The sequence below is a fragment of the Diabrotica virgifera genome, chromosome 1 (genome assembly GCF_917563875.1).
Source record: "Diabrotica virgifera virgifera chromosome 1, PGI_DIABVI_V3a".
Taxonomy (NCBI): domain Eukaryota; kingdom Metazoa; phylum Arthropoda; class Insecta; order Coleoptera; family Chrysomelidae; genus Diabrotica; species Diabrotica virgifera.
The window spans coordinates 7626909-7653694 of NC_065443.1; the positions used below are offsets into that span (position 1 = coordinate 7626909).

At 32.0% G+C, this 26786-nt stretch overlaps 1 protein-coding gene across 2 annotated transcripts in view; it reads left to right on the forward strand.

Moving 5' to 3' along the window:
• LOC114334605 (uncharacterized) overlaps positions 1 to 26786 on the forward strand; it is a 348910-nt gene that overhangs the window by 287468 nt on the left and 34656 nt on the right. For both annotated transcript variants that reach the window (XM_050654383.1, XM_050654377.1), the window contains exons 4-6: positions 4893 to 5055; positions 7689 to 7857; positions 13835 to 13986. In XM_050654383.1, the coding sequence (XP_050510340.1) occupies positions 4893 to 5055; positions 7689 to 7857; positions 13835 to 13986 (484 nt within the window). The remainder of the gene's footprint in view (positions 1 to 4892; positions 5056 to 7688; positions 7858 to 13834; positions 13987 to 26786) is intronic.

Consider the following 26786-nt stretch of genomic DNA (forward strand, 5'->3'; position numbering starts at 1 on the left):
CGTAACAAAATAAATTAAAATGCCTGACTTCTGATATGTTCTTGCAAATAGGAATCGGCAGTAACTGGTTGATATACTAATAAAACTTCTTGCGAGTTTATACTTAATCCTATTTAATTTCTTAACTTATTTTAAAATTAATTTTTGTTTTTTTGTTTGTTGGCCTTTTTTTGCAATTTTTGACCCTGGTTTTGGCGCCCCTAAAGGATGGCGCCCGTGTGCATTGCACACTTTGCACATATGGTAGCGGGGGCCTTGCAGATAACTTTAAGGGCTCCTGCTATATTATCTCGCCACTTGAGTCGCGGGTATCCACGTGATCTTCTTCCAGTTGGGACTTCTTTCCACACCAGCCCTACTATGCTCTCGTCAGAATATCTTCTGAGGTGTTTTTCTTTCCAAAACACGTAGTCGCCCTTCGTTTGCCTTTGTTATCGTCCACGTTTCTTTCTAGCAGGATGTTTACAAAGATTTTGTAGGTGGTTGTTAGGAGCGTTATTCCCCGGTAGTTAATACATTGCTTTTTGTTTCCTTTTTTTGTGGATTGGTACAATAACCCATTATTTTCATTCATTAGGTACTGTTTCTTCTCGCCAAATGCCTTGAATTAGCTTCAAAAGTATACAGATCTGTATATCGCTTCTCCTTTAGGTTTTAAGAATTTAGGCACTCTGTAGATACAGTGTGTGTCTGCGTAACTTGGAACCATATGGAAAACTTTTTTAATATCAATTTTACGAAAAAAAGTTATTCCTTATAAAGTGCTCTTCATAGCCTACAACCTGAGATTCAATCATCAGATATTAAATTTTATCAATAATATACGAGGTATGTCCAAAAATATGAATTTCGCTTAAGAGTAAATTGCCTTTATATTTCACAATATCAAAAATTGTTATTAAGAAAAGTTGTTTGTAATTAAAAATTATGTTATAATATGAATTTACACTCTTCTAATTAAAAAAATTTTGAAATTTTCCTCAAATTACGGATACCCAACATCATTTTTATTTAAGATAACTCCGTTATTATTAATTTTGCGAAAAAAAAGTTATTCTTTATAAAAATCTCTGAATAGTCAAAAAACTAAGATATAATCATAAGATATCAATTTTTTTCAATTTTATACGAGGTATGTCAAAAAACATGAATTTCGCTCAAGAGTAAAATACCTGTATAGTTCACAATATTTCAACTAGAAGAACGCAATTGCAATTGAAACATAGCTTTTAATTCTAAACAACTTTTTATAATAACAAATTTCAATATTGTGAAAAATAAAGGTACTTTACTCTTGAGCGAAATTCATATTTTTTGACATACCTCGTATAAAATTGACAAAATTTAATATCTTTAAATTGTATCTTAGTTGTTAGACTATGCAGAACGTTTTATAAAGAATAACTTTTTTTCGTAAAATTAATAATAACGGAGCTATCATAAATAAAAATTATGTTGGGTATTCGTGATTTGAGGAAAATTTTCAAAAAAAAAATTCAATTAGAAGAGTGTAAATGCAGATTATAACATAATTTTTAATTACAAACAACTTTTCTCAATGACAATTTTCGTTATTGTGAAATATAAAGGCACTTTACTCTTGAGCGAAATTCATATTTTTTGACATACCTCGTATACTGTTGATAAAAAGTGATATCTGATGATTGCGTCTTAGGTTTTAGACTATGCAGAGCACTTTATAAAGAATAACTTTTTTTCGTAAAATTTATATTAAAAAAGTTTCCCATGTGGTTCCAAGTTACGCAGACACGCTGTATATCATCGCTGCCTGGTGTCTTATTATTTATGTTTTTTAAGCATTTCTTCCAGGTTTTTAGGGTTTCCTTTTTATTATTGTCATCAATAAAAAAAGCCCGGCGTTGATATATAAAGCTCATTTATAGAATTATCTTACTTGGTTGTTCTTCTGAATTTCTTTTAATCTCTGTTTCCTCTATTTTTGTAGCATGTTTCTTTCTTTCTTGGATATCAGGCAATCATGGTTTTTATCTTATACGCTGGTCAAAGTTACCTTTATATTTTTCCAAGCAGAGTCTATGTTGTTATAATCCTGTGTCTGTTAGCTCTATTTATATAGCCTTTTGAAATTAATGATCTGTCTCGTTATCCCGCAGAGCTTTGGTATTCCATAATGTTGTTGGCGTATTCTTGTAGATTTTTTAGGTTGTTATTTTTATTCTTATCTTCGTTTTTACTTGAAAATGATCCGTGCATCCATCCTCCCCCCTTAGGTTTCTTCTTCTGCTTCTTCTTCTTTTTATGTAGACATGACTCTATGTCTAATGTGCCTCCAGTAAGTTGTTATCAACTGTAAAACATATCCTGGCGCAGACTGTGGAAGCGATCATCAACTCCTGGTATTGAACGTTCGACTTCGTTTTAAAGTCCCCAAAAGAAGACCCCAGAGAAAAGTCATGTCTCTAAATCCATCAAAAATCAGTGACTTCCAACAAAACCTAAAAGAAGCTCTTTCTTTAGACCAAGTAGATAGTGACCCTGAGAGCACTTGGATCTATCTCAAAGATAAGGTAATCGAGGCTGCAAAAGACTGTGAGGCAGCGGTTTCCACTGGCCGTAAGCCATGGATATCCAATAATACGTGGACTGTGATTCAACGCAGAAAAGAACATAAAACTAGATACGGAACAAACGGTGAATACAGAGCGTTATCGAAAGAAATCAGAAAACAGTGCCCCAAAGACCAAGCTGATTACATCTCTCAAATATGCAGAGAGATAGAGGAACATGGCTGTCGAAATGAACCGAGGGATTTATTCCAGAAGATCAAACTCCTTACCAGAGAATTTAAACCTCAAACGTGGTCTGTAATAGATAAGGAAGGTAATCTAAAGACCGATACTGACGAAATATTGAAAACATGGCGAAACTACTGTGGCGAGCTATATAAAAATAACAAGGTATCAGCAGAAAATCAGTGGCCCTCTAACTACCCTAGAGAACCTACGGTCTTACTCGCTGAAGTCAAAGATGCAATTAAATCACTAAAGAGAAATAAATCCCCAGGCATTGTTTCAATACCATGTGAAATACTACAGTTACTAGGTGACAAAGGATTACATATCATCCATTCTATCTGTGTCGCTATTTGGAATTCAGGAAAATGGCCATCTGATTGGTGTACGTCAATTTATATCCTGCTACACATAAAAAGAACTACTACCAGATGTGAAAACTACCGCACACTGTCACTAATAACACATGCTAGTAAAATCTTGTTACACATCATCAAAAAGAGATTAAAAACCTATCTACATTACCAAATACCTCAGGAACAAGCGGGGTTTGTAAAGGGTAAAGGTCCAAGGGAACAAATCCTGAAAATGAGACAACTCATTGAAAAGTCTAGAGAATACCTATGATTATATGCTTCGTTGACTACCAAGAGGTATTTGATTGTGTAAGTTGGATAAATCTGTGGTCAATTTTAATAGAAATGGGCGCACCAATGCACCTGGTGACACTTATTAAAAATCTGTACCAGTCCAATATAGCGACAGTATGACTAGATCATAAGTTCTCAAATAAATTCAAGACCGAGAGAGGTGTTAGACAATGATGCGTGTTGTCACCTGACTTATTTAACATTTATGGTAAACATGTCATGAGGATGGCTTTAGAAGGATGGGCCTGTGGAGTAACAATAGCTGGAAGGAAAATCTCCAATTTGAGGTTTGCTAATGACACTACACTTATAGCAGCAAATGAGCAAGAAATGTTTGATCTCCTGCGAAGAGTTGAGTACGAAAGCAATAAAGTTGGTCTAAATATCGATAAAGTTAAGACAAAAATAATGGTGGTCGACAGATTCGACACTATTCAACTGACTAACAGGTTACAAGAATACCCGATAGTAAACACATTAGTCTATCTCGGGTCTAGTATAACTAAAGATGGTAACTCTGAGGCAGAAGTTCGGAGAAGTATTGATATGGCAAAAAATGCGATGAGTCTCCTAACTAAAGTTTGGAAAGACAGATCTATCTCTCAAAATATCAAGATGAGACTGGTGAATGTCCTTGTATTCTTAATATTTCTATACGGAGCAGAGGCTTGGACTCTTCGCGCATGCGAGCGCCAAAAAATTGATGCCTTTGAGATGTGGTGCTGAAAAAGAATGCTGCGCATATTTTGGACAGCTCATAGGACAAACGTTTCCATTCTAAACCATCTCAAGATTAAAAAAAGGCTGTCCACAATATGTCTGCAACGAATACTGCAATTGCACAGTTTGGAGAGATTAATTGTTTCTGGAAACGTTCAGGGGAGAAGATGAAGATGACGATCACCAACTAGATGGTCCGACCAAATAAAGAATTCAGCTGGAAACTCATTCTGCGAAGCTCTTATAGCAACTGAAGATAGAGACCAATGGAGAAACATTGTTAGGGATATTGGAAGAAATCACGATCCTCAGTAATGGGGAAACGACAAGAGAGAGAGAGAGAGAGTAAGTTGTGATTTCATCTTCTTCGTGGTCTTCCCATTGATCATTTTCCTTACTACTCTATTTGTTGCCATTCGGCTTATGTGGTCGTTCCATTCTACTCTTCTGTTGTTCACCCAGTTATTAATGTTGTCCACCTTGCATCTCCGTCGTATATCTATACTTCTAGCTCTATCCCACAGTGTCTTACCATCGATTTTTCGCAGTGTTTGCATCTCTGCTATTTCTAGCATTGTTTTCTTTCTTTCTTTATGCTCTTAGCTCTTAAAATAATGCTCTTATCTTTCTTAGATTTATAATTGATGTGTCACCAAGGCCCAAAATATAACCAACGGTCCTGGTATATTATTTTCATTATTTAAGTAAAAAGAAAATGAGTTCCAATAAAATGAATCTTTTGTTTTAGCACCGATTCACCTGCCGATCAGCCGAATACAACTACGTCACCCTTCAGTGTCAACTGAGCGACACGGACCGCCGAACCTCGGGCCAATTTGTGCAGTTCGTTGACGCCCAAGGAGTCGACTACTTCGAAAACTTGTGTTTGAAGGGAAATCAAGCGTGTAAAGGTAAGATACACTTAAACCAAACGGAAGGGTTCAACCAAAACTTACAGAGCAACTAAGTGTGCATATTAAATTTAAAGACGGCTTTTGATAAGTTTGTGTAAGTTAGTTTGCGGAGAGTGGATCTTGTGTGGTAGAGTTTTGGTGTAAAATACCGATAGTTAATATATGCAACAGCTGTAAAGTATGCTGTATTTTTTTTCAATCATATACTTCTTAATCTAGTAGCACTATTACATTAATCTGCATTTTTGAAGAGTGGAAGTTAGAAAGGGCCAAATTGTCAAAAACAAAGTTTTGAGATAATCTAAAAACCTGTATAAAGATTAAAAAATGTAACTGAGAAAAATTTTGCTACATTTATATAACACCATTTATATAACATCTTAAAACCTATATCTATCTTAAAATAAAAATCCACCAGGAAAATAAAATTCCTGTAGCTGGCTGTATACCATAAATCACAAAAAAATACTGGATCCTTTGTAAAAGGTATATTTAAAAGACTCCAATAAGGGTTACATCACATAAACAAAATGTTTTCGGATTAACAAATAATCCATCATCAGTGTTAAGCCCTAAAATGATAAGTATAACCTAATTAATAAAAGAAAATGTTGTAAAAGTTGACTAAGGTTAAGAATTGACAGAGGCCATACTTACAATAGCATGCATGCGTGAGCCACCAAAAAGTTATGGGTAAAAACCCTTTAAAAGTTAGAAGATCTTAAATGATACTACATATTATGAATAAAATCGATGGATGTTGCAAATATTCCTGGATATTACCCAGAGCAATACAGGACTCTAACTCACGTGGATGTAATATGAAAGGAATGAACCTCACATATTGAGAATTGAGTGTCAACTAAAGGTGAAGGAACTTCAGAAGTATGCCAGACACAAACTGTCAATGCGACGTTATGAACTGTTTTGTTACTTCAGCCAACGAATTAAAAGTCAATGTTGATGTTGAAAATAAAACATTATCAAATATCCATATATTGGTGTTAGAAATATTCGAACCTAAATGTAAAAGATTGTGAAATATGCAATGATTAAATATATGAACATGACAAAATGGTAAATAGGTACTAGGAGTTATGCAGTCAACAATACATTAGGAAATTAGAATGTAAAAATAGACTTAAAATTATTAAAAAGGCCTTTTACGTAAAACGTCTAGGATATCAGAATTTATCTAATGTGTACATAAATGTACAATTCTAAGTTGTTATTGATTAATGTGTGAGTGTTTTGATGACTGATAGTTTGATCTAATAGGGCTTTTCATCGATTGTCATTTGTTTCGAGCTTCTGTCAAATGTCGTATAATCCGTGTATAATATTAATATACACGGATTATACAACATTATGACAGAAGCTCGAAACAAATGACTGTGAATGAAAAGCCCTATTTGTTAAGTACAGATAAACCTGACAAAATTGGAGAGTGACGGTATATTTCGTGTGGCTAAAGAAATTGTGTTGTTATGTGCGAATGAGAATGAGACTAAAACACTATATGAGACTGATAACCCAAGAGACTCAACCCCAAACCGCCTGAAAATGAATGGGTGAATAAGGAAGAAGGGTGAAGAATCAGGGTGGTAGGATGTAGAGATAATCAATAATGTAAAAATATAATATGTCTATCTTAGGTAAATCTATCCTAAGAACGCTTATTGAAAAAGTAATTTTGTATAACTAAAAAAAATATGTTAAAGAAGCAAATTAGGACAAGGCCCAAGTGCCTTATCTTTTATGAGATATATTTAAAGATTTCTTGTTTTTTTTAAGCAGTTGTTTGTAAACAAGTCTGAAATCTGGAACCATGCTTCGAAGAGTCATTTTTTTATTTTCTGACACCCTATTCTCTGTTGTCGGTATGCCTATATCGGCTTGTTATCTAACGTTGACCTGTACCAGTTCGTGAAGATCAGAAAATGAAGTTTTATCTGAATAAGTACAGGATTCGCTGCTTCGATCATTATAGATGTATCTTTGTAATGTTAATGTGCTCATCTGTGACTCGTTTTACGTTCTAAAATCTATAGCTGGTCATATTAACAATATCAGAAGGTACAGAATATCGTACGAATATGGCTACAGTATGAAGGTCTGAAAACATGAAGAGCTTACCACCTTACGTTTTTCGATCAATGAAAAGTCTCTGTCTCAGGGCATACAGCTGTGGCCGCTTACAAGAAACTTTCACTCAATAATCTGAAAAATGCCGTAAACTACAAAAAAACATCAGTGAAAATTTCAAAATCCTCTTTTTATTCTGTCTCGGCAGTCATCACACCATCTTACCAAATGCTTCTTGCTACACTCTTGGAGAAGACATAAGACATGCCACATGCACATAAACACCTAAGTTATATGACTAAGTCTAAGTTTTCACTCTAATGGCATTAACTCCAATGGAAATTAAAAGTGGTTATTCATTTTTGACCTAAGTTATAGTTTGGATAAGATAAATGTTAGAGATAGAACATATTGCTATGGGTCAATGATGGAACAAACATGAGCTACTGGAGATCCATAGATGAAACTCTATCACTTGTTTTTTTATTGTTTCAATTTGGTGTCTTACTAGTATTGTGCTAAATTTTATTGAATCTTATTTTTAGGAAATCGTAACTTCCAAGTGCCAAGAATAGGAGTGGCAGATGACAAAGTAGCTCAATACGCTACCTTACACTATTACACCGATAAAGAATTGCAAGTAACCAGTGAAGCTGCCTGTCGATTAGCTTGCGAGATTGAAAACGAATTCCTCTGCAGATCCTTCTTATACAAGTAAGTTATTTACATTAAAGAGACATTCTCGCGTTAATAATAATGTTTTGAAATATTGCATTGTGCTATTATTGATATCAGTATACTGTTTTATATTAGGTCTGGATCCCGCGTATGAAAAAAAAGTTGATTAATAGCAAGCTGAAAATTTGTTAACAGCTTAAGGGTGTCTAGTTGGACAAACTTTGATATATGGGAACACTGGAACAGGGGAAGTTTTAATTGTGGAACAGGTTAAAAATTTGGAACGGTCAGACCACGAAAACGGCACATGTATTTTGTCCGACAGAACAGACTTAAACTCTCCGAACAGAGATTAAACTCTCATGCAAAAATCAGACTGCTATTTATCACCAAATGGGCGTTTTAAAGAGTGGAACATGTAGAATATGTCAAATGACAGGAATTATGACAGGTGATGAATAGCAGTCTAATTTTTGCATGAGAGTTTAATCTCTGTTCGGAGAGTTTAAGTATATTCTGTCGGACAAAATAAATGTGCCGTTTTCGTGGTCTGACCGTTTCAAATTTTTAACCTGTTCCACAATTAAAACTGCCCCTGTTCCATTGTTACCATATATCAAAGTTTATCCGACTAGACACCCTTAAGCTATTAACAAATTTTCAGCTTGCTATTAATCAACTTTTTTTTCATACGCGGGATCCAGACCTATATGTACTACGGATTTTAAAAGTTGTCACTGTATTCCTTCACTCAACCGTTCTCTCTAGTTCTTTCTGTTTTGCCAGTCCCCTTTCTGCAGATTAATTTTTTTCATGGATTCGTCCACTTCATCTCATTTGTTTTCATTTATTTATTATCCAATTTTCATACCCATAAGTCAGGATACTTCTTGACCTGGCGTTATATATTCTTCTTTTTGTTTTTATACTGATGTTCTCATCCCACAGTACCGGGTTTAATTTTCGTATGCAGTCTCTTGTTTGTCCTAGTATATTTTTTATACATTTTTCAGTCATTCACTTGTTTGATATTATGAAACCTAAATACTTTTACTTGTTTGTTTTTTGGTTTGTTTACCTTTGTTACTCCATTAAAATGTTACATTTTTTAAGCCGTACCTTGCATTTGTTAGAGGGGTCAATTTTATTTCTTTAATGTGTAGGGGGGATGAGTAGAAGCTTAAGTTCAAGTTTTTGGGGTCTCCACCCTTGTCCCCCGGTCGCCATCTTGGAAATTGTGTGCAAAGGGGTTTCGCGCTATATCTCGTAAACTACCAACCCTACGGAAAATCTAATTAAAGATAAAATGTAGCAAATTAAATTTTCTACAATTTTATTTTTATTACTTTTTATCGTCAAGTGACCAACAAAATAGATATAAACAAAAATATGAGAAAAAATTTTAACAAGATTCCTTTTGGAGGTTGTAACTTTTTTTCAGTTCATTTTAAAGTAAAATTACATTATAGCAATTTTGTAGAGGGTTTTTCAGCGAACAATTTACACTATAAATTTGTTTAATTCTATTTATTTATATAGGTGTTACAGCGCTCCAAACTTGACCAGATTCTCGAATGCTCATAGGGATATAATAAAAACAAAAGTTAGGCTTACTTTTCTATCTATATATATTTTTTATTCATACAATTTATTATGATTTTAACATTCCTATGCTATTATTAATCTGTTTTTGACCTTTCTCCCCACTATAAAACTTATAACCCGAAGCAAATATAGACACGGCCCAAGAAGTTGTTTGAGGACAAATTCGCCGGTTCAGAAGAAGAATAATGCAACCGCATATTGCAAAAATCTTAAGAGCAAAAAACGAATTTTTGTTATCAAAATCATAAAGTATGATCAAAATTAGCCATTCACCACACCGTGGTCAGGATCTCGAGATATAAGCGTTTTTGGGGTGTGCCGCTTGTTTATGAGGTTACATAACTTTTTTCCTATTGTATATGTTGACTTAAAATTTTCCAAAAAACTTCTTCATGAATTATATTTTATTGTTGTGTTGGTTAAAATTATAAACTAAAAAGTTTGTCACTCAACTTTTTTAAGTAAACATGAAACTAACGAAATATGATGACAAAATGTTTGAAAACTAACAACTCCTTTTTTAATGTGTTTAAATATTTAGGACTCTTGTCATAAATATGTGTGTTGTTACTGCCTTCTGTACCCAATTAATTAAAACTCTTATTTCTATTCAAATACATATATTTTTAGTTTACCATATCGATGACTAAATCATAATAACTTGTTTAAAATCACGACCTATCTTAAACGTGGTTACTGCTAACTATTACAATAATCATAACAATAATAATAATAATGGTATCATATCATCGGGCGTTTACTTATATATTAGAATGAACTTTGCAACCTCACGCGTCGGCCTTGGTCAAAGGCGGACAATTTACTTTCAATAAAACATCTTTTGTACAGGGTGATATTATAATACCACACTCTCATTGTTATCTACATACTTCAGAGATCAAAGAGTAAAATTTTCAAAAGGAAATATTTACAGCGACCAAAGATACAGCGAGGTAAATTCGAAAAATCATCAAAATTGATTTTCGGCATTTTTGTATAAAATTTGATTTTTGAACATGTTTCACTAAATCTAGATAAAAATAAACTTCATATTCGGATTCAGCGACCTCAAAAACATAAAAATAGACCAAAATTGGTCATTCACCTTAAATTTGATTTTCGTGGTCGGTATAAAGATTGCTACCGCTCGACTAATATATTATTGTGTTTGCATTTTATCAATCAAAAGCAAAATAAAAATTAAATTAATTTTTTTAATAACGCGGGCACATAAATTTGATACACCCTGTATATTGAGCTGTTTTAAAATTTATTAGAATTTAGTTAGGATGTAAATAGATTTCTCTTTTAACGAGCTTTCCGCGGAACCATTAAAGACTTTTGTGAATAATTAAAGTGAAAAGAACTATGTATTTAGATTTAAAATGGAAAAAAATTGTTTACTGTATAGGTAATTATCAATATTTCTCGAAATTGATAATTGAAAAGAAAGTTGGAATTTTAATATCTTCATTTCAATACGAGTATATGTGGGAGAGTTTCTCCGAAAGTAATTAGGATTGTCGGAACAAATTTGAGGGTGACTGTTGTTTGTCAAATGGAAAAGTCAATGTTTTGATTCTTGGAATGTGGAAGGGGAAAAGATGGATTGGATGATGGAGAGAGGTTGAAAAATTATTCATTGTGTTGTTGGCAGCGAGAAAGAGCGGTCTCGACGTGTTAAGTGCAGAGATAGTTAGCATATATCAGTGGCTGGTTGATAGTGGAGAATAGTGTTGAAAAGTGGAACGAGAGACAGATCAAATCGAGACGAAATACCTCTTTGATTCTGTATTATTGTGAGAAGGAGAGCAGAGAATTTTTGGAGTTTTGTTTGAATCGAGAACGGGTCAAAGAGACACGGTTTGTTGGAGAATAGTGCTGGTATGCTGATAGTTTTGAAGCTGGACAACGGAGAGAGGCTTTGATGAGTAGCCTTTAACATAATCAACGAGGGAGAGCTGTTTGGGGTCACGAGAAGACATCCGAGTGAGGGAAGCAAAAAGGTCAGTCAATTTATGTGAAAGAGATTTTTATGTTCGGGAAATAGATTTTTGAGTAAAAAGCATATGAATTAAAATTCCAATATTTCAAAATATAAATAGTAAATATAGGTAATCTTGCGAAGACATAAATTTGTTTGGTTTAGTTTGTTTTACCAAAATCATCGGGAACAAACCGATAAATTGTTTTTTTTTTGTAACGATAATAAATTTAAGTAGTATAAATTTCATTCGGACATCTGTGTCCACAGGTTTTTAGATTCGATAGATTTCATAGTATTAATTTGATAAATAAAAGACAATTCTGTATTTTTATTTTAATATTTTGCTTTATTTCTTTTACCTATTTTATCCCGATTAGGATCAACTCAGAGATACTGAACCCACGAGAGAAGATAAGTATAACGTGAGATAATTTGGATTTTTTTTAATAGTATAAAAAAACACCCTGAGATTTTTTATTCAATTTTGATGTATAGTCCTGTCGCCAGGGGGGGTACAACGGCCTCCTTAATTCAGATGGACTTACCCAAGTTTTTTTTATATATTTTGACCCGCAGAATACGAATTTTTTGGGTAACAGTTGATCCGGATGTCGATAAGATTGTTATAGACAAAGAACTTGAGGAATTACATAACAGCGATTTCTCGCAAAACAAAACATCTTTTTGTATTTTTTGGGTCATTTTAAGCAAAAAATATTCCTACAAGTTTTTTCGTAGAATGCATAGTTTTCGAGATAACCGCGGTTAAACTTTCAAAAAATCGAAAAATTGTAAATTTTAAACCCGAATAACTTTTGATTAAAAAATAAAGTAGCAATTCTGCTTACCGCATTTGAAAGTTTAAGTCAAATTATATCGGTTTTGATTATTTGCATTGCTAAAAATTTATTATTTTATTGTTAAACAAAGCTGTAAACTGTAGTAAACACCTAGTATGTGAGTGATGTTTTCTATGATTTCTCATTTAAAATCGAACGAGTAGGTAGAGTAGCTACAAGTGCAAGCGAGGCAATTTCTACGTAGCATGCGGTAAAATGCATGTATTAGGCACGGGAAACCTATGTGTTTATAGATTAGTTTAACAATAAAAAAATTAATTTTTAGCAATGCAAATAATCAAAACCGATATAATTTGACTTAAACTTTCAAATGCGGTAAGCAGAATTGCTACTTTATTTTTTAATCAAAAGTTATTCGGGTTCAAAAATTGCAATTTTTCGATTTTTTGAAAGTTCAACCGCGATTATCTCGAAAACTATGCATTCTACGAAAAAACTTGTAGGAATATTTTTTGCTTAAAATGACCCAAAAAATACAAAAATATGTTTTGTTTTGCGAGAAATCACTGTTATGTAATTCCTCAAGTTCTTTGTCTATAACAATCTTATCGACATCCGGATCAACTGTTACCCAAAAAATTCGTATTCTACGGGTCAAAATATATAAAAAAAACTTGGGTAAGTCCATCTGAATTAAGGAGGCCGTTGTACCCCCCCTGGCGACAGGACTAGTATGATTTGCGACAATTAAATAATTAATCAAATAAATAATAATTAATATAAATTAAATAAGAAGCAGATCACAACAATATAGATAGAAAAGTATTTTTTTTATTGTATTCCTATGAGAATTCGAGAATCTGGTCAAGACTGGAGCGCTGTAAAACCTTGATAATAAATAAAATTAAACAACTTTATAGCGAAAATTGTTCATTGAAAAATCCTCTTCAAAATCGCTATGATGTTATTTTATTGTGAAATGAACGGAAAAAAAGTTATAACCTCCAAAAGGAAATTTCTTACAAAATTTTCTCTTTTTTGTTGGTCACTTGACGATAAAAAGTAATAGATATAAAATTGTAGAAAATTTAATTTGCTACATTTTATGTATAATGAAATTTTTTGTAGGATTGCTAGTTTAGAAGATACAGCGCGAAAACCCTTTGCACCCCTTTTTCCAATATGGCGGCCGGGGGACAAGGGTGGCGACCCCAAAAACTTGAACTTAAGCTTCTACTGAACCTCCCTATACATTAAAAAAATAAAATTGACTCCTCTAAAAAATGCAACCTAAATGTAACATTTTAATGGACTATGTCTATTTCCAGCTGTTTTATTTCCGTAATATACGTTGTTAGGTATCCAGTTTCCTTTAGGTTTATTTTCATCCCATTCTTTGTATTTTACTCTTCCAGTTTTCTCATTATAAAGCTGAGGCTTTGTCTTGTGCCTCCCTCACCATTTGGTCGTCAGCAAAACTTAGAATATTCGTTTTTTACTGGTATACCCATTCCTTCGCACTTTCTTTTCCATGGTTGCAGAGTTTTTAATGTTTTAAGGCATATTAAATAATATTTCCAGCCTATTTTGTTCACAGCTTTGATGTATGTTCTTTTTGTAGGGGACCTCCAACAGGAAGCCAATACAACTGCCAACTCTTCCACTTAGACCACAAAACATTGCCAGATGGTCCTAGCACATACTTGAATGCTGAGAGACCTCTAATCGACAATGGAGAACGAATTGGTGCTTATTTTGAAAACAACTGTGAAAGTAAGTACAGAACATAATACTGTTTACTATTACATATTAGACAATTATATAGAGTGGACCAAAAAACTTGTAACGTATCGTTATATGTATATTAAACGGATACACCTATATTGCAACATAAAGATTTGAGATTTGATATTTGGATTGAAATCCACATTGTATTTTCAATAAGCCACCCTGTATATTGTACCTTTATTAAAATCTCCACTTTAATACCACTTCAACCGTATATAATACAATATTTTCGATGTTATGTAGTCAGGAACATCTTAAAAAGATAAAACAAAAGCCTAGAAACGCCTAATGGTCTCAAGTCTCAATAAATTTTTGATTCAATGTATGTACATACATTTAAAGTGTTTTCTATCATAAACGATGATAGAAAACGTGAAAAGTATCGAAAATTTTTAGTTGTGATACTACCCTCAAAAATAAAGGTAAAATACAATATGAGTCTATAGGATGACAAATCTGTAAGTGATACAGATCGAGATGGAACCGTCTCGATTTGCCATGAAACCATCCACTCGGTTCAATATAATTTTATTATAATTAAATTAAAAGAAAATAATAAACTCTTGGGATCCTAATTAATGTACTAGGGGAGTGCATATAGATTTTCACTTCGGAAAAAATCAAACAAGATAGAACTTTTTGTAATTTCAGTAAGAAATGTTTAATAAACAACATATCAAAAAGTTCTACTCGAGAAGTGGGTGCTTCATTTTTTATTAAACAAATGAACTACGAAGTTTGATGTTTTTTTAAATAACTCCGAAAATATAAATTTTAGGACAAAACTGACTTGACCATTGAAAAATTCAGAAAATTTTACAAAAAATACCTTATAAAAAGAATTTTCTAAAATTAAATCTCTATCTTCTATAATTTTTTATTTATAACGCTAAAGTCACCCTTCTCACAAACATTGGCGCACTGTAAACTAGCGTACGGCGAAGTGCACGGTTGAGTTATTTTAATGTAATTCTTTAACTATGGATCAAATGAAATTTTACAAATTGAACCTAAAAGAAGAATAATTAAGCTATCTTATGGTTATAATAAAAAGAAATAAAATTTATGGGCATAAGTACGGTGGGGACGGAAATTGAGCCTTACATGAATTTTGTTTAAAAATGATTTAAAAATATGTAACTAATACAATTATTCTTTTAAAACCCTCACTTTTGCACAACTTACCTTTCAAGCATCGTACTAAATGATGTTTCATTAAAAAAATCTCAAAAATTTAATTCAAATGATATGACTTCTTAAAAATATAATTTTTGAAATCTTCGTAGTTTTATAGAATTACCACCACTAGACGGTATTACTAAAGTTTGAACAAATCTATTACAGTTTTATAAGTGCTTTTTAAAGCTTAGGATGTAATCTTTAAAGTGCACTAAATTATTTTACTTTAGAAATGAAATAGACTATTTCTTTTTGAGAAAATTAAGAAAGATAACAAAAATGTAATACAAAAACCGAAAATTACCAGCTAAAAAAATGTTTATATAAAGTGATCATAACTATTTTCTGGAAAACTTACCTAAAATACATTTAATAATAAACTTCAACAATAATAAATATTCAGCAAAAAAATTTTTTTAGCTCTTATACAGTATGTCTGCGTAACTTGGAACCTATTGATAACTTTTTTTTTATCAGTTTTACTAAAAAAAGTTATTCTTTATAAAATACGCTGCATCATATATAATCTAAGATGCAATCATCAAATATCAAATTTAATGAATTTTATACCAGGTATGTCAAAAAATATGAATTTCACTCAAGAGTAAAGTATCGTTAAATTTCACAATATCGAAAATTTTTATTAAAAAAAGTTGTTTGGAATTAAAAAATTTGTTTTAGTGTTCAATTACATCCTTCTAATTAAAATATTGTGAATAATAAAGGCACTTGACTCTTAAGAAAAATTCATATTTTTTACATACCTCGTATAAAATTAAAAAAGTTTAATATCTGATGGTTGTCTTAGATTTTAGTGATGGTCATTTTATGAAGAATAACTTTTTTCGTAAAAGTGATAACAACATAGTTTTAATTGTAATAAAATGATGATGAGTATCCGTAATTTGAGAAAAAATTGAAAAAAATTTTTCGATTAGAATAATCTAACTGTATATTTAAAAGTAGTTTTTCATTTAAAACAACTTTTCTTAATAGCATTTTTTGATATTCTGAAATATAAAGGTACTTTACTCTTTAACGAAATTCATATTTTGGACATAACTCGTATAAAATTGATAAAATTTGATATCTAATGGTTGAGTTTTAGATTTTTGACTATCCAGAGCATTTTATGAAGAACAATTTTTTTTTGGTAAAATTGATAATAAAAAAGTTTTCCATGTGGTTTTTAGCTACGCAGACATACTGTAAAAGAGCTTCTGTATAAGAATTTTCAAATTGCAATGCCATATTCGGATTCAGTATAATCAAAAACAAAATAGACGTATTTGATCAAAGTAAAATGATGAATTCAACGATATTTTAAAATTATTTTAACAAAACAATTGTTATTGTTTAAACAATTAATAAACAATTAGCGGCCAAATTCGCGAGTAGAACTTTTTACTTTAACATGTATATAAGCTAACAAAAAAAGTTTTAGAAAAATATAAGCTTGTTTGAATTTTTCCGAAACAATGCATATTTTCGTTTTAATTGCACTCCCCTATACCTAATAATCTCAATCTACGAGTAAATTGTAGTAAACAAATTTGGAATAGAAGTACATATTGAAATTAGTAACAAACATTATTTTACATACATTTATAAAAATTGTGCATCTCCGAATCCTTTGATAAAACGTCTAGATAAAAAGAATCACACAAGAAGTAATGTTTCTGTTGCAACTAAGGATCTATTAATACACTAACGACCATTTCTTCAGGAAACAGTAGTAGCTTCTGCAAATAAAAGAATGTAATAAATAATTCATCTTGCGAGTTACTCCGGAATCGTATTACGAGAGGCACTTTGCATTCAGACGGTCACGCCTGGGGGTTCTTATCTTGATGCAGATAATATGTTTTAAGAGCCTCAAGAAGAGGTGTGTTTGAGATTATAGGTTAATTGCTTCCAGATAATAAATATAGTTATTGAGTTTTGGTGTGCACTCTGATTGGCGAAAATCCGAAAAGTTCACAAATGTTATGTACAAGGTGTTTCATTGGAAAACGGAAATACTTGAATGGTTAATAGAGGTCACTGAGGCGGTTCTAGATGTACTACATTTATTGTCCCATCGATTTTTATAACAGAGTTACAGGGTGTTTTATCGATTTTGCCCATTTCTGTCTGGTTCCATTACTTTAGAACCACATATTTTTTTTAATTTCGTACACATCGTTTAGAACCCTAACTACCCAACTATAATCACAAAAAAATTCCAGGTCCTGATTAACAACAAATATAAAGTCATTGTGACCTTGAAACAACACCCTGTATATTTAAATTTTCAAAATCTGTTTGCCTATTTGAAAAGAGCACAAAAAACTGGGTGTAACGGTTTAATTCAATTTTTTGCGCAGACAATTTAATGATGTTAATTTTGAAATTATATCAAAATTTTTAAAAACTAACAAAAAAATTACATGGATTCAAACCTTCCAGGCAGTATTATCAACAAAATAATTAAAGACAGGTGGCCTATGTTTCAATATATTTTTACTGACGGCTCCAAAATTCAAAATAAAACCGGAAGTGCAATATATCACTGGAATTCTGAATACAAAGAATCATGCCGATTGCCTAATGAAGCTTCAATATACATATACTGCCGAATTATCAGCTTTATTACTTGCATTAAAATATATAGCCTCTGTTGGTATGGACAATTATATCATTTTCACCGATTGTAGAAGTATTGTGGACAAACTGACTTCTATCCAATCGACAAAAAATCTAAACCACATTGAGATAGAAATTAAGAGTCTATATTATGATATTACTTCCTCGGGCAGTTCAATTATTATTTGTTGGGTTAGAGGACATCCTGGAATATTTGAAAATTAGGTAGTCGACAAATTAGCTAAATCTGCAGCTTTAACCAAACGAAACATAAACAACATACTTCTACCAGTAACCGATATAGATAATATCAGTAAAAACCATTGCAAACAAAATTGGCAACGTGTATATAACCAAAGTACAACGGGAATAAATTTTAGAAATTGCCAACCACTAATTCCCAATGAGAGAAGAATCAAATAGGCTATTTATAAAAACAACAAACAGAATGAGGTCAAATCACGCACTAACCCCAGCATACAAACACAGCATAAGTATCAGTGATAACCCATATTGCGCCTGTGGTGGAATGGGAGATCTACAGCACCTTATATTGGAGTGTGGACAGTACAGACAAAATATTAAAGTAATGTATGAAAAGTTAATTGATATAAATTGTCCTTTACCTGTCAATTTAAACGAAATTCTTTTTCCAAAAAATAAGCAGACGTTACAATGTCTTTACGAATATGTAACGTCCTGTAAATTTAAATTTTAAATAGGTTTAGATAATAAAATTAAAAATTGTAAAAATATCACACAAAATAATTGAAAAATGTATCCATTAATATATTATAACACCCTGTAAATTTAGATAATAAGTAGGCTTAGATATTAACTTAGAATTGTTATTGTAATACCATAACAAAACAAATAGCCTGGCTAATTAGCTATGTCAAAGCCATTAATAAAAAAAAAAACTAACAAAAATTTCGATATAATTTCAAAATTAATGTCATTAAATTTTCTTCGCAAAAAATTGAAGCTAACACATTAACATATTATTAACTCATTAAGCATTACAATCCCTAGGGATTATAGCTAACGTCATGGCGTTCCAAATCCTTTTCTTGGGTGAGGCGGATTACTCCTCTGTCATTTATATCTTGCTGTATGTCTTTGCTGTCCTCGTGACTCTTTCCCATTTCTTCCTGTCCTTGCACTGAACTTTCCAGTCTTTCGCATTCGTTGCTCTTATATCTTCTTCTACATCATCCAGCCATCTTCTTCTCGGTCTGCCTATCTGCCTGTATTCTTCCCAGCATATCTGATTGTGGGCATCTCTGTATATGTCCTATTCATTCTAAGCGAAGAGATTTTATGCATCTGACTATATTTTCTCTCCTTAATTCTTCTTCAATTTCGGCAGTTGTTTTCATTCTTATTTCTCCCTCTCTTGTTACATTGTGGCCCAGTATTGTTCTCATTATTTTTCTTTCAAATTTCAGAAGATTATCTTCCTCTTTCTTCTTCATCGTCGTTGTTTCTATCCCATATGTAACAACAGCTCTTATAGTCCAAGTAATGAAGCTTACAATAGAACAAAACCTCGCAATTTTTACAGAATGGATCGATTTGCTTGAAAATTTGAGAATAAGTAGTGGATAGTCGAAGGATCAAAATCTATATGATGTCGAAAGGCGCTTTTACCATGGGGGTGGTTGCCACCCCATCTATGGGGTGGAAATTTTTTATTATATTTAGACCGCAAAAGTTGGTAAAAGCATTTATTCTAATAAAAAAACGTGCTATACATTTTTTTGATAAAATCAATACTTTTCCATTTATTCGCTATCGAAAGTGTTAGTTTTATATCGAAAAAATGAATGTTTTTAATCAATTTTCTGCTAATAACTCAAAAAGTTTTCGTTTTATCAAAACAACTTTACTTAATAAAAATGTACATTTTGAAATAATAAACAAATCTATTTTTTTAATTTTTGAAGTTATACCTCTTTACCGGCGATAGAGGGTGAATTTTTATATGTTAAAACCTATCAGCCCGGCGCATGCGCATTATAACTTTGTTCTGATTGGATGTTCAAATGACATGTCAAAAATTATCCGATATGGCAGCTGTAGGACAGCTGTGGTTTGGAGGTAAAGGTAAAGGTAAACAAATGTATAATATATTAGTTTTATTGTTGTGAGGACAGAAACAAAAAAGTTTATAATATTGTAGTGACTTTTAAATAGTTTTTAAAAGCAACAGGTACGTAATATTTGTTATTGTATCATGGGTATAAACCTACCTATTTGATCTGCCAAAATACATAGTATGTAATACTTTTATTTATATAATTTGATTACCATCAAAATTTCTATCAATATTCACCTAATATATTGTTTTCTTACTCTATGTTTTGTTGTATTTTTTCAATTCTAAATCATTTCAATTCAAAATTAAAATAATTTGATCAATTTTCAAAATATCAAAATATCACAAGTTTAATCCGTTTAGTTAGTCGATCTTCGTAAATAATGACACATAGTGTCCGTGGCTAAGCGTTGAAGGCGAATGAATTCCAATACCAACCGCGCTTATCAGCGCTGGTTCGAGTCCCAATAGAAACTTTCTTTTTTGTTTTTTTTTTAATACATTTTATGATTGTAAGTATATTTATTATATAATTTTATTTTCAGAAAATACGTATTTAGTTAAAAAAAATTTCGACAATTAATGTTCAGACATCATTTGTGGCTTGTTTAATGTGTTTGTGTGTGTTTTATTCTTTTATTATTTTAATTTTGGGCACTGTTCTAATAAAAATGTTTGAGAAGTAGTAAGTATAAATTAGTTTAATATTTAAACAAAATATAAATAAAAAGTATATTAATTTCGTTTAAATCATATAATAGAAGTATAACTTCTTACGTGCGTACAAAGTACACACACATTCTTTTTTTTTACAAGCAATAGTAATCGAGTTATACTTTTTTATATGTTAGCTCTTCTTCGTCAAATGCTAAATATTGTAGATTCAAAGTCAAACGACGGGAAAACTATGCATTTTTGGAGGACAACTCGTTGAAACTAAGTTAAAGTATTTAAAAATATCTATCTCTAGAAAAAAAAAAGTCTCTAGCTCAAAAATTAAGTAACTTATAATAAAAAGAATGTCAGTCCCTATTTTTTTCAGCAAAAAATTTATCGGAAACAACCCCCTTATCACCAGCCTAATTAACATTAGTCATTGACCCTATTTGGCCTTCTTTATTTATGTATTGTTAATAGGTTCTAGAAGTTTGACCGGCTTAAAATTATTAGTTTTTAATTAAATGGAGTTAAAAGCGAATAATTAATTTTTGTAGTTTGGTAAAAAAATGCCCTTTTTTCGGAATAGAGAGATTAGCATCAGAGATACGAAAAAATGTTTAAATATGAAATTGTAGTTTATTTAATTCCCAAGAACATGGTTTGCAAAAATTTTTCCGACGGCAAAAATTGAGTGAGCTATTGACAATTAAAACTTGTAATAACATGCAAAAACCACCTTTACCAACCCTTTCAAAGTCACCTCTTTTTGAGACTGAGGATTTTAAAAAGATTTAATATTAATAGCCTTATAGATCTCATAAAAACCTATAAAATTCTTTATCACCAAATTTTCTAAGATGAAAATTAAAAAGTTACGGTTAAAAAATCAATATATTATTTTTGAAAAAAAAAAAGAGAAATCCAATTAGAAGCATAATAATGTAAGTTAGCGGTGTTTTTAAACACTGGCCTTATTCATTATTCTTTAATTATGTATTATTAATAGATTCGAGACGTTTGACTGGCTCATAATGATTAGTTTTTAAAAAACTGGAGTTAAAAGCGAATAACGAATTTTTGTAGTTTGGCAAAAAATGCCATTTTCTTCAGATACAATATGAAATTGTAGATTATTTACTTTCCAATAACTTGGTTTGAAAAAAATTTTTCTGCGGCACAAATTGAGTGAATTGTAAATGAGTACCTATACCGAAAAACATTGATTTCTTAGATATATATCGATAGCGAATAAATCGAAAACTATTAATTTTATCAGAAAAATGTATAGAACATTTTTTGCTTAGAATGAACGTTTTTATCAATTTTCGCGGTCAAAATATAATAAAAAAATTCAACCCCCGAGATGGGGTGGCAACCACCTCCATGGTAAAAGCGCATTTCGGCCTCATATAGATTTTGATCCTTGGATTATCCCCTACTTATTCTCAAATTTTCAAGCAAATCGATCCATTATGTAAAAATTGCAAGGTGAAAAGCTTCAGTTCCTGGACTATTATTAAGATCTTAAATAGGTTCAACTTTGTTCTCTTACTTGTTGAAGTAAGTATTTGAGTCTTGCTTCTCAGAAGGTGTCTATTCATTCCATATGTTTTTTGCCTTTCAGAATTCTTTCATCTGTTCTGTTTTCCGGTTTTCCCTATTGTTACTCCCAAGTAGCTAAATGTACAGTTTCAAATTTATGGTTCTGTGTCATTAGATATTTCTGAGTTGTTGTGTTGTCCTTCCATATCGTTATATATTTTGTTTTGTGCTGGTTTATCTCTAGAGCTATTCTCTTCGCTTCCTTATCTAATTTTTCAACTGCAATTATAAGTGTCATCTTCCTTTTCGCGATGACTATATCATCTGCATATGCTACTACATAGTTGAAGTTGATCTGTAATAATGTTTTTGTTTGCAAAGTTTGTCCTCCTTATTATTACTTCCAGTATCACGTTGAATAGTTTCGGTGAGATAGAGTCACCTTGTTTCACTCCTTTGTTTACATTGATCTCCTTAGAAGTTGTTCCGTTGAAACGGACCTTTGCTTTGGTGTTCTTTAGGCTCACTGTTAGCAGATGCCTTATTTTTTCTGGAATTCCAATATTCAGTATATTTGTTTCACGTTAAGAATAGAACGTTACGCTTATGGAGATCAGTGTTGCCAAACCTCTCGGGCACGGGTGGATACTCGACTGCCGCTAGACAATTCATTTTAGTCAGTAAGGCGTGGCATCGCCGCGCTTCTATCGTCCATAAGAAATACATGGGGCTATCTCCGCAATGTTCTATTCTTAACGTGAAACGCTCTATAGCTCCTCCATAATTTTCATCCGATTGATTGTGTCAAAAGCGCTTTTGAAATCTATGAATATTAGATCCATTTCTCTTTTGTATTCTCTCGATTTTTAGATTATTTGCTCCACTGTATATATGGAACATATTAGGTATAGGTATAAATAATAAACATATTACATAAATAGTTCAAAATGTAAAGAATAAACACTTAAAGGCAGATAAATGAATCAAGAAAAAGATATCGATTTATTAATAGTTGTGTGCTTTATATATGTTCTTGTACGAAGAAGTGGTTAATATTTTATAATTATCTTGAAGAGATACCGGTGACAGTATAATTAGGATGCGCTCACCTCTAGCATACCGTGAACATAACCTCTAATTTTCTTTATTATTGGGCAATTACGAGGCGCAGCGAGCTTGATGATTCGGCACGATACTGAAAGAACCGAAGAACTCCGCTAATTAACCACCACTTCTCAACTTTTCACATAAGCAAAGAAACATATTGCACAGATCAGGAATGAACTGGCACAACTGTACATAGGGCACAATAATTGTAATATGTAAACTGTCGTTTTGTCACTCTTTTCTTGTTCTTGTCATTTATTTTGTTATTGGAATAAGTTAAAATTTAACCTGAATTGATTTGTTCCTGATAAAATCTGTGGCAACACGGTTTAATTACTATTTTGCTAATTTTATTTTTTAATAACTTTTCTAAAAACGGTCATTTAAAATTCACATTTAACATACAAACCAGATGCTAAGAAGTTTTACGAAACGAAATGTATCCCTAACCATATTTATGTTTTTGGTGTATTCAGTTTAACAAACGGAATTCCCCATAAATTAATTACCTTATAATACCTTATGTCAACGCACTTTGGAAATGCATTCGAAGGCGTTTCTTAAAACTACAGAAAGGTTCCGAGCTTTTAAAACGCCAGATATAGTAATGTATTGCCTTTTCTAGCCATATTGTACAACCACAAACATGATGACCGTGTTGTGGTCTCTTCAGTATCTTCACAGTAGGCAGGCAGTTCAGATGCACCATCGCTGCCCCAAAACAATAAACAACCCTCTTACGAGATGAATAAGCACGCATTTTAACCAAAAATAAAATAAATATTTCTTTTCTTTGTTTACACTTATTTTTAATTGATTCCGTTAACACTCACCATCGGAACAAATCTAGTGCAGGGTTTTTTGTATACATGTCTTTTACATGTATAATTAAAGGATTTTGTGTATGCATTAAGTATTATAGTTTTTTTATTGGTATCCCATTTTGCTCATTTAAAGTAGATACGCCTCAGCGTATTTAAATCAACTTTCAAAAACGGCTCGTACTGTTCCGACATTTTCTGAAGGTAAGCAAGCACAACTCGTTCATCTGTATCTGTTACCTTTTTCTCTTCCGTCCATTTAATTAACTTGTCGTATTCTTTTTTTATAAGCGTCTTCCGATTTTTGTGGTATTAACCGCGATTCTGCTTTACTATTTAAGTAAGTAATATTAAAACTCATTTTTAAGCAATGTGCAACCAATAATAACAATTAATCTTATTTGATAGATTGCAAATTAATTTTTGTTTTTCTCATTGTAAAAACAACGAAATAAACAGAGTGTAACAAAAGTTTTATTTTAATTTAATTTAAAAGTATTTTGCAATCTGTTGAGTGTCAACAATAAACAAAAGTATTGACATTGATTGAAGGACAAGAAAGATTTTACCCACTGGTAAAATCAAAGTACAATTTTTATAAAGTTGTGTAGAAAATAATTACATTTTATAACTACTAACTAATTAGTTTAAAAGTTTACTCTAAATGGTAAGTCCAGTGGTTTAAACCTCTTTAACCTACGCTGTTCTTGGGAATTGTCTAAGAGGTTAAGTGCAAACTGGTTTTCATGATCCTCCAACTTGGCAATGTATGCAGCGCTACGTTTTGTGATGACGTCTTGTACCATATCCATTTTAAGGTCTCGATGAATAATTATGTTGTTGATGTACCAAGGTGCATTAGTGATGGCTCTGAGGATTTTTGATTGGAAGCGTTGGATGATTTCGATGTTGGAGTGACTGGCTGTTCCCCATAGTTCCAACCCATATGTCCACATTGGCATAAGTATTGCCTTATAAAGCAGCAATTTATTATCCAGAGATATTGATGAACGGCCCATTAACCAATACATATTTCTGAATTGGAGACCTAGTTGCTTTCTCTTGGTCCAGATATGTTTCCTCCGTATGAGACTCATGTCCGAATGAATACCAAGATATTTTACCTCGTTGGCTGATGGTAATTGGTGATTCTTTACAGTTACAGGAGGACAAGTTCCTCTTCGTGTTGTAAATGTAACATGAATAGATTTTCCTTCATTGACTTTAATTTTCCATTCCAAAAACCAATCTTGTATTCTGTCTAGATAGGCTTGAAGGAGATGCGAGGCATAAATAGGGTCAGTGTGTGAGGCTAGGATTGCAGTATCGTCGGCAAATGTTCCTAGCATCGTTTCTTCTGTAGGTGGTCTCTCCTATAGTGGTTCCTGAAGAGTTGGAGGTACATCTGCGGTAAACAAGAGATACAAGGTAGGTCCCAGCACGCTATCCTGTGGTACGCCAGCTTTGATAGAATAGAGTTTGGAAATTGCATCTTGGTATTTAATAAAATAACACCTACCTGTCAAATATGACTCAAGAAGAATGTAAAAGCTGTGCGGTAATGTCCTTTTTAGCTTGTATGTGAGGCCTTCATGACATACCTTGTCAAATGCCTGTCTAACGTCAAGAAATGCCGCTGAACAGTACCTTTTATTCTCAAAATCAGCATTTATAATGTTTTACCACTCTGTGAACTTGTTGGATTGTTGAGTGATGGGGCCGAAACCCAAACTGGTGGTCTGGAATTAGATTTTTGATCCAGGGTTCGAGTTTTTTTACTACATAATAGTTTTTCGAAAACTTTAGACGTGATTGGCAATGTAATTAATTGCCCTGTACGATGTAGTTTCTTCTTGAGGTTTCCCTGGTTTTAGAATGGTTATTATCTGAGACACTTTGCATTTATCAGGAAAGTAACCTAAGTTTAATATGGCATTGAATATAAACGTTATAAGTTTTATGCATTTGCGAGGTAATTCTTTCAACACTTTTCCACTGATCAAGTAACAAAAGTGCAGGTCATAAATTAAATCACATATTCTGGAACCAAAAATTTAATGTGCACATAAAAATGTTACAGCCCTTTGAAGTTACAACATGAAAATCGATTTTTCCAATATATCGAAAATTATTAGAGATTTTTTATTGAAAATTGACATGTGGTATTCTTATGGTAGGGACGTCTCAAAAAATAATAACATTGAAATTTGTACACCCCCTAAAAATTTTATGGAGGTTTTGTTCCCCCCCCCCCCCAAACTTTTGTGTACGTTCTAATTAAATTATTACTGCGGTACCATTAGTTAAACACAATGTTTTTAAAACTTTTTTGCCTCTTAATACTTTTTAGATGAAAGATTTTTTATCGATATATTATTACGTTTCAAAATATAGGTACTTAAAAAATGTAAATTCACAATAAATTTTCATTATTATTACCAGGTCTCTATAATCTTGCTTACCATGTAAAAATTTGTGTTGGATTTTACAAATGTTCAAAATATCTCGATAAAAACTGAGTTATCGAAAAATTACAAAGAGACAAAAAAGTTTTACAGACATTTTGTTTAACTAATGGTACCACAATAATAATTTAATTGGAACGTACACAAATATTTGGGGGGTTTAAGGGAACACAACCCCCATAAAATGTTTATGGTGTGCACAAATTTCACTTTAATTTTCTTTTAAGATGTTCCTGTCATAAGAATGCCACATGTCTATTTTCAATAAAAAATCTCTGATAGTTTTCA